Genomic DNA, 16,892 nt, shown 5'->3' with positions numbered 1-16,892 from the left:
TACCCCGCTTGCGGGTGGAATTTCTTAAAGTTCTTTACCAATGTCCCCTCGATGAGGGGAGCATTCCTATCAAATTTCAAGTACCTAAACCTTGTCGTTCCAGAAATTGATTGATGAGAGATATAAATGGAAATCTCATATATGTAATTAACATTATATGACGCTCATTAAAAATTATGCCTATTGGGTGTAATAAAGTTTTTCACAGCAAATCGGTTCTCTATTCACCCCACTCCATTTTAATATTAATAATATATTTATATCAATTCGCGAAATTTGCGCAGAGGCAGTATCGTAACCTATGAGGTGGTTAATCCGAAATGCGAATGTTACTAGTTGAAGACACCTATTGGCACGAAAATGAGAAAACAGTAAATACTCATATGTCGCTTAATAATTCTAAATTGAAATATTTAGGTTTTTTTTTTACTGTGACAGTATTTTCGGCCAGACTATACAGTTAATGATTAGTATTGGCTAATTATTAATTGTTAAAGTTCTGATTTCGGTCTAAAAAGGGTATCATGTATATAAATTTTGTAATCTTAAAACGTATAAATTCTTAAATCCCTCTTTATATATTCAGATAATATATTACTATTATGGTTGTATTGATTAACTCTTTCAAGCTTAATTTAAAAGTCCTTAAGAATTATTTTTTTAAGTTGGAATGTTAAACATGTATTATCGGCCACTGACTTCCCAAGTCGGGGACTCCAAGGGCTCTTAAATCTAGTCACTCCATGGAACGTCCGTCTAAGAGATCTAGGAGGTCAGCACACTTCCAATCAGCTAAAACTAGTATGTAGCGGTTCGAGCAGAGATTTCCGATAGAGCCTTTTTAAGCGTAGCAACCTAAAAAGAGGTTTTAAGCTAAGCGTCATCTGCGCATTACACTTGCAAAATCGCGGAATCTGTAAATGCCAGCAAAGTAAGGATAAAAAAAAATGTAGACTGTCCATAACACAGTCACGATAATTTATTTTACATACAATGCAAATTGTACAAACATTATTTTGCTTGGGAAAACGCTTTGAATTTGTCTGTTATACACAAATGCTTAAATTGCACTTACAAAGGTTGTGGGGTACTCTCGACTATATTCAAATAATAGCATTTGACGTAGTAAACCGCATAATATTAAATACGTCTCTTAACTTTTTGTGACAATGACTTCACCCGCGTACATAAGTTAATCGAGAAATGTATTGAAATACGAAAACAAACTTTAAATCGAAAGTATCAACGTATAAATTTGACTAGTCTAGTTTATTACATATTTTTAATGAGTTGTACTAAACTATATTTACTGGATTATTGAGATTTGTGGCCATCTGTTACTGGATTTTTTAAAAAATACTTAAAATGTTATAATTTTGTTTCTAGGACATTTATTTTGAGTGCTCCGTCCACATGTTTAAATTACAAGTTAAAAAGAAATTAATTTAAAACATACCAAATCGTAATCAGATGTAAACTTAATTTTTGTGCCTGTGTAAACGCATCCTTAGTTCGTTATTAATAACCTATGTCATATGAATAAAGGATAGCAGTTGAAGTAAATCGTTCACTTATTTTGCAGTATTTTAATATTTACACATGTATTATTTATGTTATATAATGATCTAAAATTCAGGTATTTCACAAGTAGCTTAACATTTATACAAATTAAACGTTTCTAAACATTAGGATGCATTGTTGAAATAGCTCTAAACTTTTTAAAAGCAGTAATCTGTTTTAAATTTTGTTCAATTAATTGTTCATTGTAACGATTACCACAGCAGACTTATTACCTAAAGACAGTATTTAATTATTAAGTAAAGGCCAAATGCAGTTAGTTTTTGTGTTGAGTTATCAAGCTGCAATTAATTTTTTACTGTCAAGAATTACACCACTTCATCCATGTTAGTTATTAGTTAAATTTATTGACTTAACCTCGTACACTATGAAGACAGGCCTCATCACGACTAGAGATGTGGGTTCTTGATGTTTAGTTATATACTCAAAAAGTTTGTATTAAATATTCGTTCTAATATTTATATAAATTAGTAACATGATGATTTGTTATTTTCGGAAAACTTAAGATAGATTAAATAAGAATAAAAAAACACGGAGAGGCCATTGTAAACATTTCACAAATAATAAACTGTACAAATTTAAGATGTCGGTAATAAACATAATACAAATCCCAAATAAAATAGATAATGAATATAAGTTCAAAACATCGATATGAAGATCGATAATGGGCAGACTCAGGTCCTCTTAATCAGTATGCTAAATGTGCTTCGAATGCCGACTTAGGGACGTCGTCCTAGGCGATCTAAGAGCTCGGAGGCGTCCTTATCTAGAAAAACAAATGAAGTCAAATAAATAAGACTACCTAGGTGTTAAGTTAGTGCGAAACGGCAAAGCTGTGAAAAACAAAAAGAAAACAATATACTCTATATGTCAAATAAAAATGTCGATTTTCGTTAAACACAGCATGTAAACAATCATCAAAAAAGAAAACATGAAGGTAAATCGACACGGAGATTTAAATAAACAGCTAAAAATGTTTAAGAACTATTCGTTATTTAACTTTGCTACAAAACTATTTTGTAATAGTTTAGAAGACTCATTTATTCTTGCTATGCACTTGCATATTTATCTTGCATATCATTGCAAGATTCCTCTTTTTAAAATAGGGTTGAGTTTCAACGTCATTTTCTGCGGAGTCCCCAATAAACACAGAGTCGAGTTTTTTGTGATCACTTCCACAATTTTCTACCTAGTGTATAACAGGCATGCGATAGATAAAGAAATTAATTTCTAGACAGTATTATCGGTATTTTTTCGTTTCGAAGCAAAGAAATGTCTGTATAATACGTTAGTCTCAAATTTTTGAGAATTATAATGGAAAGTTTTTGTTGCGTGTGCTCTAATTTTTAAATTCATGTAAAACAAAGTTCATTTTCTTCTTTTTCGTCGCAATTATTGTTGAAAAAGATGAAAATTTCTTGTTTTTTAAAGAGAAAGGTAAATTCGCACTGTTATATTAGATTAGAAACAAATAGTAATAAATTCTGAGAACAGTTTATGGCAAAAAATAAAACGCTTTTTGAAAATACGAATGCGTTTGGTTCACAATTAATGGCAGTTGCGACCAGCTGATAAAAAAGTATTATTCGCTTGAAAATAATCTAAACATAAGTTTTTTTGTTTAATTAGATAATCTATTTTAAGATTATAAACAAACGCTGATGTGAAGTCAGTAATAGTACGGCGGGTCACGTGCACTGAGCGTTTAAGGCCCAATTAGCAACCGGCGGTGTAGGAGGACGCTAATGCGTGTTGTGCACCCGATGTTGTAACTTCTCAGAACCTCTCGTTCATACCTTTGATTAGACGTGACTTAATCAAATATGTCTTCGCTTTATTCAGCCTCTTATTATGCGTCAACTCAACATAACACTCAACCCCGATAGACTAATTAGGCGACGATGGAAGAAATTGTTTATGTTTCTTGTCCTTTTCCGTTAGCCGGGCGCAAAGAAAAAAATATTTCACAATTGGATAAATGAAAAGCAAATATCGTTGAGGTATTTGTACAATATAGTAACTGTAAAAAATTAAGTTTTCGCTTGGCTAACTCAAGATTTCCTAGTTTTTTAGTGCGCCTTTGATCGAAAATATATACACTGACTTGGTCGAGTAGTATGTTGATTGTATACCGTAACCGTGTCTTAGGTATACACGCAGTAAAACGACAGTGGGGAGTTTCTGTCGGTCACACCGTTTTTTCAATTCGCCTTATTCTATTTTCCCCGGCCCATCATTTCGCCGTGTTCTACTAAGGCGCGGTTTAGTTTCAGTCGATGACATTATAACTGAAAGGAAACTGCAAATTATTAGCTTATTGGGCGATTACGCAACTCCTATATTTTTTTATTCAACAGTGTGTACTTCTGTGATATTCATGGAAACTAAATTTGTTTACTTATTTTGTATATCTATAACGTAAGTTAATCGTTGTCAATAACCGTAAAACCAGAACTGACCATGAAAATTAGTTACTCTTTTCTTTTTTCACATTTCAAACGCAATTGATACTTTTCCAAAAACTTACAACGGTCTTGACAATTTATCCAGCCGTGAATAATACGAGCCACGTTTAGTTTACGGTAATTTCATCTAGTAGAACTTTAAGCTGCATTTGTAAGTTCGTAACCATGACGCTGTATAGGTATGACTCGGACGCAGTACGTATCGACAATGTAGTCACGATCCCAGGAAGTCGCAGGAAGTCTTCGTGGCGATCTTTCAGTTTTAATAAAAATAATCTATTTCTTCTATTTTTAACTAAGTGCACGTACGTACGATGGCCTATTAATGTATATACAAATATATTTCCTATATCCGCTTCTATTCCTTTTAACATCGCATCGATGTTTATTCTATTTTTATCTTTCTTTTTCCGCTTTATGCCTTAAAAATTCTAGTACCTCGCATTATATCGTAATTGCCTTAATGTACTATAATCATCTAAGGGGGGATATACCATAATCGCCACGCTTGGCAAGGGTGTTAGCGACAGCTGTGCGGTATTCTGGTACGCAGAGGATGTTACTGCGGATCCTCTGGAATCTATAATTGTGCACAAGTTGTGAATATGAATTATATAAGATTATATCTTGTAGCTCGGGAATCGAACCCGCGAGCTACAATCGCGAGTCTCAGTCCTGTACAAGGTCAAAAATTACCGTATACAAATAATGTGTAAAATTGAAACAAAATCATGTCGGATGAATTTACGCAGACCACACACAAGAAATTATCTCACAGCTGCGTTTCGCCTGCCGCACACGCTGCTGCATATCTGACCTCATGCATAATTGATAATAAGCAATGAACTAATTATATTTCAGAATTAATAACAGGACTGAATATATTTAAAATGTACTGATAATTTTAAGGTGTTTACTGGTGTTTTCCAACGTTATTGTTATCTATCTCGCGTATTACTACGAGATGTTTCTACGAGTGTGAATAAGAATGAGGAGATCCTGGAACAAACAAAGGCAACCTACATCGTTTAGCGGATTGGCTACTTCAAGTAGTAAGGTAGGCCACATAGCGTGGAACAGATGTCTTCGGAGGTTCTGAAGAAGACACTGCAGACCGGCAAGCGCAGAGTAGACCTTTCACACACAAGGTGGACAGAGGACCTTGTTAAGGTCGTCGGAAAACACTGGATGTAGGAGTTATAATACGTTAAGATAGTTTTAGGTAGCATTGTGTATCAGTGTGAATATGGCGAATTGTCATTAAATAAATTGTGAATGTGTCGCTGTTTAATTTTTCTAATGCACACTAAATAACACCTGGAAATGTATATAACCTCCCTTATTAATCTATGATGTAATAACTGTAATATTTTATTGACATTATCACAGAAAAATAGCTAATACGCATGTTTTTTCTCAACAAAAGTATATAGTAGAATATTCATAGATTTATAGTAAATCAATATAATTGTCAATAAATTACATCATAGATTAATACTAATGTTTTGTAATAGGTACAATTATCGACGTTATTCATTGCGCACCGAATATGCGCCATATTATGCTGCGCCTTATAGAGATCAATTAATGTCGCTGCATGATGTCAACTAATCGACTGCCGATTAAGAAACAATGTACCTTTTTATATTGACTTGTTATTCTTTTAAAATGTATGTTCGATTTTTAAACTATGTTTATATGAATTAATGACCTTTTGTTTACTTTTTAAATCGATACACTACTTCCATAGTTTGTCAAGTACCTTGATAGTCCGAGTCATTAATCAAAATTTGTAAATAGATCAGTATTTAATAAATATTCTTCTTCATATGCAATTAATTTAAGAACTTTATTAAACAAACACATGTGAAAAAGTTACTGTTTAAAGAATATTGTAAAAGTGACAAAAAGAAACCAATTTGAGTTTGTTGTGGACTCTTATCGGACCCGGGTGGCCTTGGAGCTCTTGTGCCTTTAAGTTAAAGGATGTCATAGAGGAGTTTAATCTGATTCTCTATATTATATCAAATTGATCTCTTTTGGTCTTCTTTTGACGTAGGCAAGTAGTCACTGTAAATGACACTATTTGGATATTAATTCGAACAAATATATCAAAATGAATCTATATTTCTTTAGTTATATTTTAAAAACGTAATGTATAAAAATAAAAAGTATTACAGCAAATCGTATGATTTTTTAAAACAATTATTTTTATTTAATATTATGAATATCTAATATTATTGTTTTGTCACTTTTATCAATATTTAGACATTTTTTGGAGGTAAGGGTAGTTTTGAACTTAAGATTTTAATGTGAATCGAATGTAAATCACGCATAGCGTTAATTGTAAATTATTAATGAAATGTATTATTATTTTGATTGTGCTTTAATTTTACAATACATTTATTTAAATATTGATACATGAATTCGGTTTATTGTGGACTGATGATTAGTTTTTTCGTAATGTTTTTTTTTATTTTGTCGATAAAGTAGTAAATTTAAAATAATTTGGTTTAATTACTATAACAGGAGTTATTGCGAGAAAAGCAACATCATCTAGAGCGGCTGATGAGAGAAAGAGAACTAGAGCGAGCTGAGGTCGCCAGGGTGTCCCTCCAGGCTGAAAGAGCGGAGACTGCTTTGGAAATAATTAAAAAGGAAGCAACACAGGTAATTTATAACAATGAGGGTTGTCACTTAAATCAATTAATGGGAAATCCGTGTAATGCAACCGGAACCGCTGTACTGCGCCATTGGTATGCGCGTTACTTGATGGTGGTGTTTATCGCCTGCTTCGTAACATTTTCTAGAATGATCGAGATAAATTGCAGTACAGCTGTCTCGTTAGCATTATAGTGGCTAAACTAAGAAAAAAATATTCCCGTTGCAAAAAATTAACGGATATTAAGCAACCTGTGTTCTTGTTTCCATTACTATGACAACAAATGTTAAATTTAGAAATTTTTTACTTTCATATTTTCATGAAAAAGTAACAACGACGTGATTTTGTAATAAAATAGCAATTTTTGGAAAACCATGAAGTGAAATCCTTAAAAAAACAATTATTACTTCATTCAACTCCAATGATTTTTAGATAATATTGATGATTAAATACATTTCTGGGGTGAGACACTGCTTGCCTGATTACCAGATTTCAGATTGACGTTGATTTATGTGACACCCTGTATATATAATGCGGGCGTCGGTCGGCGCATTAATAAAATATCCTTATCTAACGTCTGTGCCCCTTGTACAAAGGTACGACCTTGAAACCATTAGAGTGATAAGCTGAGGTATAACTTAGGTTTTAGGTATACCTTGAAGTTTATTATTCAAACGCTTGAACAGCCTGTTGATTTATTTTAATATTTTGGATTAATTAAGCCACGAAAACTTTTTTTTTCAAATAAGTTATGTCTGTAACTTCTATAATTTAAAATTATTCAGGCAAACACAGAAAATGCCAAACTCAAGAACGAATTGGACAAGCTCCACAAAATGCTCGAAGACGAGAAGCAAAAAGTTGAAGATCTCATGTTCCGGAACGAAGAAGAAAACATTAACCGTGAAGATTATAATGTAAGCATTTTAATAATCACAGCTTTATCATTTTAAATTAGTAATAAAAATATATATAACTGTCAGTTAACTCAATCGAAGTGTTAAGCAATCCATAAATAATTAAATTATAAGATTTGTATTTTAGTTCATAATTGAAATTTTTATGTCTTTCAAAAGCTATCCGAAATTAATTATGTTTGAACATGTAATAATACACTCATCTTATGTTTTCAGCGATATAAAGAAACTATGGAGGTGAGTTATTCATTAAAATTATTTACGTTGTCATTTGCTTTTTGATATGTTCCTTATTATTATTTAAGTCACATGAAGGTATGTACAAAATTTATTTTGTATCGCTTCTGACAAAGCGCAATGAAACTAGGGAAGTATCAGCCACGTCTTAAGCGCAGTACAGCACTTTCGGTAGAATTATAGTGAAATATTCAGTACAAAGGTTTAAATTAATTAAACAGCAAAATTTGCCTAAATTATATTTTCTGTGTAATGTATCAAGTAACCTTTCTAATTACAGCAAGAAAAAGCTGACAGAGAGAAACACATTAGAGAACTTGAAGCAGAGATAGCACTACAGGTTGCTAGGGCCGAAACGACAGCCGCAGCGCTAAAAGCCCTTGAGGATCAGAGAAACGTCGAAGTTGCCGCAATGACAGAACAGCACAAAGAAGAACTCTCTGCTGCTCATAGTCAGTATTAGTCTTCTATATTTTGTATTAAATATACTTAAATTGGATCACATAATAACAATTAAATTTAATTTTTAGCATTGTCATCAGAGTTACAAAATTTATTAGATGAAGCATATGCCTTGTTAAAAGAGAAAGAATTTGAAAAAGATTCTCTGGGTAAGAGCATGTCAGAAGAACTAAGCCGCGTCAAAGCCGAGTCAGAAAAAGCATTGAACGAAGCCAAAACCAAAATCGCTATAGCTCAAACAGAGTTTGAAACCCAAGTATCCGTATTAAACGCAAAGTTGCAATTAGCCGAGTCGAAATTAGATGCAGAAAAACAAAACGTTGAAAGACTTAATAAAGAAAATAGTCAAATAGTTATTGATCTCAATACAAAAATAACACAACTTCAAGCCGTCCTTGATGATAAAACCTTAGAATTAAATAAAGGTTAGTAAATCATTTGGTCTATACCTTTTATCTATAAGATTATGTTAAAACCGCATTAAAGCTACTTTACCTTTAACTTACAGTTTTGGGAACGAGTAAAGAGCACGAAGTAAATCTAAATAAAGAAATCACAAAGTTGAAAATGGAATTAAGTGCAAAAATATTAGACATAGAACAATTGGAAGACTTAAAAAAGAAGCACGAAACCATGTGTAAGAGTTTACAAGACGAAATTAGCAGAGTTAAAGAAGAGTTAACAACCAAAGTAAACGAATACGAAAGTTTCTTAAGCGAGGCATCGCTACAAAATGAAAGTAACAAAGCAGAAATTTTAAAATTACAACAGGGCCTTCAATCCAAAACTAAGGACTACGAGAGGTTACTTTCCGAGTCTAAAGAAATCACTGTTTCTAACGAAAAATTAATTAATGAGTATAAACAAACTATCCATGAAAGAGATAAGGAGATCATAAGACTTAAAGACGATTTTGAAGAAACTACGGCAAATTTTAATATTAAACACAGTAAAATAGCCGAAGAGCACAGAAAAGAAATAGACGATCGAAATTCGAAAATTGAACAACTAATAAAAGAAATCGAAACTCATAAATTAGCATTAGATCAAAGTAAAGTGGAATTCGACACACTCAACTCTCAATTTTCTTTGAATGTAGATGAACTAAAAGCACTGAAACTAGAAAATGAACGGTTGAAACAGTCGCTTGAAGAATTGACACAGGCTAATAATAATTTAAAGGAGAAAATGTCTGCTATGGAATTAGAAAACGGAGAATTAAAACGGCAACTAAGTAGTAGTATAGAAAAATGCGAAGAGCTACAAATGTCCAAAGAGAAAGTAGAAAATGAGTACATGAACCTTACAGGCCAAACAACTGATTCAAATGAACAGTTTAATAAGTTATCACAGCACTTAAAAGACACAGAAAAAGAACTTCAAGAGTTAAGAGACAAACATAGAGAAGTCTGTAATAATTATGGCCGTGTAGAACAAGAGCTGAAACAGAAATTGTTTAAATTACAAGAAGACTTTTCAGTAGAACGTGGCCAATTACTAGATACAATAAACGAAAATATTGAAAAGCAAAAGGCCGGAGAAAACAAAATAAAAGAATTTGAAATGCACGGAATCACTATCAACAATCGTATAAAAGAACTGGAAAATCAAAACGATTTGTTATTAGATGAAAATTCTATCCTTAAAGGAGAAATAGAAAGTCTAAAGGCAAAAGAACTAGAATTGAGTAATGAGTATGAATCAATACGTAAAAAGCTAGAAATGGAAATTGATCGATACAAGGAAGAGGTGACGGTACTGAAAGCTGATGGAGCTACATCAGAGGTAAAACTGATGGAGAAAGTTGATCAGTTAACAGAAGCACAAAATGATCTCAATAATAAATTGGAAGAAGCCAGAAAACATGAAGACTCCTTACAAAAAATACTAGATGATATGACTGCACAAATGAACAATCGCACTACTCAACATGAAAAAGAAATTATTCATATGCAAGATCAATTGTCTTTAGTAAGCGATGAATTAAATAAACATAAAACGGAAGAACAGATTATAAAAGAACTTTTGGAAGAAAAACAAAATTTAATAAAAGAACTTACATTGAAAATAGAAATGTTTGAAATAGACGAAAAGTCGCACGGAGAATTAATAACAGAAAAAGATCGCCAATTAACATCAGTAAATGAAGAGTTAAGTAAAGTAACAGACAGTAAGAAAAAATTAGAAGAACAACTTACTAATTTATCGGCAGAATTATTAGCCATAAAACAGAAGTATGAAAACTTATTACTAAACTCCTCAGCTGAGGAATCAATATTAAAGGAACAATTAGATCAAATCGAAACATTAAAGAAAGAAATATTTACAATTACCAACGAAAGGGAAATTTTAGAGAAAAAATATAGCGATGCGATAACTGAACATGCAGAACTAAAAGTCAAATTCGAAGATGTTGTTACAAAACTGAAAGAAAATATGGACGTAACTAACAATTTATCCAAAGAAATAGAGAAAAAAAATGATATCTTTAAAAACTGTACTAATGAAATTAATGCAGGCGCAGAGAAAATTAAAGCATTAGAGAATGAAATTGCTGATATTAGACAAAAAATTATAAACAAAGACAAAATAATTGAAGAAACCGCTAGCGAATTGACAAATTTGCGCAATGCGATGAAATCTGGATCCGATGAAACTCAGCACGCTTACAATGCACTCCGACTAGAAAATGAACAATTGAAAGAAAAACACAACAAAGAAGTTGAAACTCTAAAGCACGAAACAAAAGTGTTGAAGGACCAAATTACAGACAAAGAAAATTTAATCGAAAATCTAAAACACACTCAAGAAAAGGTTACCGAACTACAAGAATTGTTAGTGAAATCTGAAAATGATATAAAACAATTAACAAATATTAACGAAGGTCAGAAATTAAATTACGAGGACTTGAATAAACAACTTCAAACGCAATTTGATATATACAAAAAAGAAAATAAAAACTTAAGACATGAATTAAAACTTCAAAAAGATGATTACGACAAACAGTTACAAGACTCTAAGGAAAAACTAGAAGAAGAAATTGAGAAACAGAATCAACTTAAAAATAAAGTCAATGACGCGGAAATAAAAATTTTAGATTTGTCCGAAAAATTAGAATTGCTAAGTGTGCAACAAAACAGTACTGATGTGAGCAAAGACGAGAGATTGGAAAAACTGACAATAGAATTACAAGCTGCAAGAAAATCTTGTTCGGAAATTTTGAACAAAAGTGAATTGACAATAAAGAATTTGAAAACAGAAGTGGAAAACAAGATAAAGGATTTGAAACAAAAAGACAACATGATATCTAAATTACAGGAAGAATTGAAGGTAAGTAAAGTCATGTAATTTGTCATCTTATTTACAAATGTACAGGGTTAAATTTAGATGTTGTAAAGAGTCTATCGCTATAGAAGTAATTGGTTAAAGCTTCAAAAGGGATGAATATCATTACGTTACTTATTATTGACGAAATTAAAAAAATTTGCCTCTACCATACTGTACATTAATTAAGAGTAAATGAGTTATACATTCATTCTTTAAAGTTTTGGATCCATCACCAATCACCCTTTATAGATACTAATAAATAAAACATTTGTAGGATCATAAAGCGAGAGCCGAAATAACTGAACGGGAAAAGATTACTTTACAAAAAGAAATTGTTTCAATGACTAATCGTACGCGTGATACAAATGATAACGACTCTACGGGTACTTTAGGACAAGGGGACAACACAATAATAAAGTAAGTTACATTTATTAATGCTGATTAAATTAATATGAAAGTTTTAATTTGTCCCATTAATGTAATACACAGAGCACGAGAAGAAAAAGAGGTGATTGATGGTCAAGTTAGCTTTTTAAATTCCGTGATAGTGGATATGCAGCGTAAAAACGAGCAGCTAATGGCAAGAGTACAAGCACTGGAAGGCGGAACTGTCCCCAGCGAACCTCCACTTTTGTGAGTTATCCTTTTTTATATTAAAAATATGTTATTTGCTCGTTATACAAGTAGAATCATTATTATTTATTAATGTCAGTAGGTCGTGGATATAAAACTCGGTATCTTTTATTAATTACACATGATTACAGTCAAGGTAAACAAACATAAATATATGAATCATCTAATGGAATCAGGCGTTACCTCGCGGAAGTCCATCCTAAGTAAGAAAAGGACCGATATTTAGCCACTTCCGCACATGCAGTGGTAGTCGTTTAATAAATGATATGAATCATCAACATTTCAGTCGTAGACATCCACCGCTGGACCAACACCCCATAGATTTATAATAACTGGTTGAATGTGTTTTGTATCCAGCGTATTTTGATGACATTAACAAGGTTATCTATTTCTCCCTATGGGTGAACGTCGTACGCTACGCTTGTCCGTTTTCTTCACTTCAGGATGACAATATTCAGTATTATATAAGATGAATGTAGCACAAATAGAAGGAGAATATAATAATGCCGCTCTTCTAAATGTTGAAGGAATACAGCGTGCGAAAGCCAGTATGTATATCTTAAGATTAAAAATTGGAGAGAAATATGATATTCATACATTGAATTTGTCTTGTTACAGTACGTACTATTTCTGCGTGAGGTGTAATTCTTAATGAGGAGAATAACATTACTTTTCAACAGGGCCAATAACAATGTGATTCGTTTGTGTAGTAACGGTCGTAAGACTCGAGCCCCGCGTCTGTTCTGCGACATATGCGACGAATTCGATGCACACGACACAGAGGACTGCCCGCGGCAGTCCGCCACGCCGCCGCCCCCTGCCCGCGTGCCGCCGCCCCCTCGTCCCTACTGCGACATATGCGAAGGTTTGCACACATTCTTACACTCCTCATGAGATTACTTGCACCGTGTCACTCAATAGAGCATCTGCCCAAACTACCTAAGAGCTCTGACGGTCATCAGATCCAGACATAAATCCACGTAATAGTTCCCAAAACCTTAAATTTTGTTGTTACTTAATTTAGGTAAACTAGGTATGGCATATAGTATACTTAATAAAGTATGCATACAATTGTAAAAGTATCATAGTGTTTTATAAGTAAATTATATGTGTAAATAGATTATTAGAATTAAACTAGAAGTAGAATTATTAGTAAGCTCTATATTAACAAGGTATGGAACGCACAGCTATATGTTACTACCTCAAATAATCGTATTTAACATGGGCATAAAAAAAAAGAGAATCAACCAAATATTTTTAAGTGTAGTAGTAATAAGAATATGCACGATAGTCCATGATAATGCCTTATCCTGATCCTGATATGCTTATCCCATCATTGACATGGTATACAGTTGTTAGCGCCATAACACATACATATTAAAATTTATAGTAGTAATTCATATGTTATAGTTATACCCAGAAGCATCGAACTGCTGTCATCAAAAACACTGTAAATTGTATTATAAATATCATTAAGTATCCAGTCTAGTTTTTATTTAGATACGGAATATGCAAGTTTTAACAAGTAAAAATCTCTTAGCTTCTTTAAATATTATCTGCCTACATTGATTCGCGAAGTAAACCAAACATTTTAACAGGGAAATATTTGTGGATCTCTGCTTACGAATTGTGATCTATTCTAAATTTTTTTGTGTCGCCAACCATCCCTGGGAGTCCATCAGGACCAGTTTGTAAAAGAAACATTAGGCTAAAGCATATTACAAATTAAAAAGAATGTAACATTCCCATCAATGATTTTTAAATAAAATATTTAATTTCATTTCAGTATTTGGCCATGCCACAGAGAACTGCGATGAAGAAGAAACTTTCTAACGCCCATTAATTGGAAACTAGTAATGTTACCTTTGTTTGTTGTTACTCTGTCAGGAATATTATTTATTGTTTACTATTTATAGGTATGACTTGTTTTGTAGTTGATATCCTAGAAAATGTTTGTACATAAGATACACTGATCTTTTTAACTAAGTTTTAATATAGCATGTTATTTTTTAAATATTAGGTGGTTGTTTTATCTTCTCTTATGCATTATCAAGATATAATGCATATTGAGATATTTTATTCAGCACACATGCCAATTCTTAACACAATCATGATTTTATCTGTATTGTATCTCAACAACATATTGTTATGATTGAAATGAATACCAAAATATTATACAAAATTTTGTAAAATTAATAAAATTACGTACAGTAAACAAGGTTTTTTATTTTTATTAAGTAAAAATGAAATAGCAATGCAGCCAAAATTCAGTTGATCAACAAGTAAACAAAATGATTTTAAATTATTTCTTAGAGACAAAAAAAATGTTTATTCAACATTGGAACTTTTAGTAGGACTTTATTGTACATCAACTTTTCATTTTCGACTCTGCTACGCAAGGTTATAGAGAATAAGATTATAAGATACCCTACAACGTTAATGAAGATCAGTAATGAACTTCTTTACAATTGTTTACTATACATACAGAAAAGTTTGAACCAGAAAACGTCATAACAACCTTGCACCAGCACCAGTGATGTATGCAGAAGGAGCATTGAATTGGAGAAGAACACAAGTGTTGATTTATCCATATTGATTTATAATATGATCAAAAAAACAGTAATGAATGTACCTCATGTCAATAGAGTCTACCATTCAATTAGCTTTGATTCAATTGAATTAAACCAGATCTTTTACCTTTATTTTTGCCAGTGGAATGAACCTAGTTATTTTTATTACAATCTGTCATAAAAATTTAAGACTTACTATAAAGTAGCTTAAAAACTGTCACAGTGTAGTCTTTCTGCTGACATGATGAAAGAATAACAAGGTATATTAAAGAGTTTTATATTTCAGAATAGCAGTAATTTAAATTGTAAAAAAAATTTGAAAGTAGTGATCCATATAAAAAAGTTCATAAAGCAACTTGTAGGAAGATAAATAAAAATTATGTTTTTAATTAATATATATTTCTTCTTACTGCTAATTACTTTAAATATCAAAAAACTTATAAAGTACCTAGTTCATAATTGGTCATAATCTTAATCTAATCCATCTTTCTTTTCCTTAATTGCTTCCTGAAACAAAAAAAATCATATACAAGTGGCTAAAAAATAAGAAAAATTGTGAAGCTAGATTTACACCAGAAAATTGAGAGAAGGAGTAGTGAGTTATTATTGTTGTAGGTGTTCATATTTTTAGGAAGTAAAAATGATTAAGAAAACCTTTGCAGTCCGGTCAAATAATGGGAAGAAAATTAAATTAATTTTGTCATCTAATAGCTCCATCTTTTTCAAAAATGTCTTCTAGTCTCAATATGATAAAAGTGTATTAAACATCAACAACATGACACATGAGTATAATTTTTATATTAACACGTTAAAAACAGATTATATATGGTTTTAAACATACCTTAAATCTTTCTTCAAATAATGATAGTTCTGAGGTAAGGTCAGTAAGGGCATTCATAAAGGCCTCCTGAGGTGTGTAATCTGACGTGGTTTGGATGCGCAACACAAATTTATGCTCCAATGGATGTGGCACTTTGTAACCAGCGAAGAGTACTTTTGGATCTTTCAGGAGTTGACTGTAATCAATTTAAAATTTGTACCATTAAATACTATCTAGTATTTTTCTTTAGTAGCATACAATTACAAAATAATAATATCTGTTGATTTTAGGAAGATCAAGTGATAGGACAATGTGTGTAATTCAGAAGACCTTGGTTTATTCTGAACAAATTGCATGAACTTGGAAGAACAATGTTCGGGAAACTTTTAAACATGTTCTCTTTACATATCCCCCTGTCTTAAAACAAAGGTTGACAACTTATGAGTTACCAGTGATGACTTATGACACTGACTAATGAAGGTAACTGTTGAAGCCTGGTGGACTAAAAAGTGGAAGTAACTACAGGCAGAACAAAGTCGCACTAGAGCCAATTTAATTCAAAATAAAAAAAATGTGATCATCATCAACATTTATGTGAAGAACTATTTTATTTTATAAAAGTACTGTGCAAATAACTGCATTTATGACGCAACCATAATGCACTAGATAGAATATTTCTTTTGCAATCCTATGTCAAATTTCTGTGTGAGTCAATAATATGTTTGATTTACTTACTGTCTAATCATATTACCCAATGTGTGATCTTCTTTATTTACAGTAAATATAGCAGCATTTGTTACTTTGGTATCTTCTTCTTTTTGAACTCTGAAATAATAGTGATGTAAAACATAAAACACAAAAAAATTGAAAGTAGGTAATTTTCCACAGCTTTCTTTTCCTTGCATTATATAAGTTTGAAACTAAAAATGACAATAATTTGATTAAACAATCTTACTTTTACTGTTATATTTAAGTTTTACGTAAATTAGAAATAACCTTACTTCTTTTCTCCATCATACAGAAGAAATGATTCAAACGTTGGTGGAGCATTCATCTTTAGTTGTTACAATATATAAATTATTTATTACCTAGAAGAAACCTAATAAATGTAATATTCCAATTAACAAATGAATTTAACAACAAGCAGTCGTTGTTATTCTGACAGTATTGACAGCCGACAAGTAATTGTTCGGATACTCATTCCAGCAACAACGAATGTTA

At 31.8% G+C, this 16,892-nt stretch overlaps 2 protein-coding genes across 10 annotated transcripts in view; one reads left to right on the top strand and one right to left on the bottom strand.

Annotated features, from left to right (window-relative positions):
* CLIP-190 (Cytoplasmic linker protein 190) overlaps positions 1–14,438 on the top strand; it is a 63,119-nt gene extending 48,681 nt beyond the window's left edge. For all 9 annotated transcript variants that reach the window (XM_068773775.1, XM_068773772.1, XM_068773774.1 and 6 more), the window contains 10 exons: positions 6,573–6,713; positions 7,491–7,622; positions 7,839–7,859; positions 8,140–8,311; positions 8,390–8,746; positions 8,830–11,651; positions 11,923–12,065; positions 12,138–12,281; positions 12,992–13,146; positions 14,068–14,438. In XM_068773775.1, the coding sequence (XP_068629876.1) occupies positions 6,573–6,713; positions 7,491–7,622; positions 7,839–7,859; positions 8,140–8,311; positions 8,390–8,746; positions 8,830–11,651; positions 11,923–12,065; positions 12,138–12,281; positions 12,992–13,146; positions 14,068–14,114 (4,134 nt within the window). In that variant the 3' untranslated portion in view covers positions 14,115–14,438. The remainder of the gene's footprint in view (positions 1–6,572; positions 6,714–7,490; positions 7,623–7,838; positions 7,860–8,139; positions 8,312–8,389; positions 8,747–8,829; positions 11,652–11,922; positions 12,066–12,137; positions 12,282–12,991; positions 13,147–14,067) is intronic.
* A 125-nt stretch (positions 14,439–14,563) lies between these two features.
* Positions 14,564–16,834, bottom strand: Polr2J (DNA-directed RNA polymerase II subunit RPB11). Its single transcript, XM_068773793.1, has 4 exons — positions 16,673–16,834; positions 16,407–16,496; positions 15,693–15,867; positions 14,564–15,358 (listed from the first exon to the last, which is right to left on the bottom strand). The coding sequence occupies exons 1-4, from the start codon at positions 16,723–16,725 to the stop codon at positions 15,323–15,325; spliced, it is 354 nt and encodes a 117-aa protein (XP_068629894.1). The 5' UTR covers positions 16,726–16,834; the 3' UTR covers positions 14,564–15,322.
* Positions 16,835–16,892: the final 58 nt, after the last annotated feature.

This window comes from Battus philenor, unplaced genomic scaffold, assembly GCF_028537555.1.
Source record: "Battus philenor isolate CCGP_79_NKW_IND1 unplaced genomic scaffold, ilBatPhil1.0.hap1 SCAF_6, whole genome shotgun sequence".
Taxonomy (NCBI): Eukaryota; Metazoa; Arthropoda; class Insecta; order Lepidoptera; family Papilionidae; genus Battus; species Battus philenor.
Note: the sequence above shows the minus strand (reverse complement) of the source record. Positions and strands in the feature narration are given on the sequence as shown.

Bases quoted from the DNA above. Each gene is read 5' to 3' on its own strand.
- Polr2J (XM_068773793.1), bottom strand. From the start codon at position 16,725: ATGAATGCTCCACCAACGTTTGAATCATTTCTTCTGTATGATGGAGAA. The intron at 16,497-16,672 runs GTAAGGTTATTT...CTATTATTTCAG, and splicing joins CTGTATGATGGAGAAAAGAA to AGTTCAAAAAGAAGAAGATA. The intron at 15,868-16,406 runs GTAAGTAAATCA...AATTGATTACAG, and splicing joins TTGGGTAATATGATTAGACA to TCAACTCCTGAAAGATCCAA.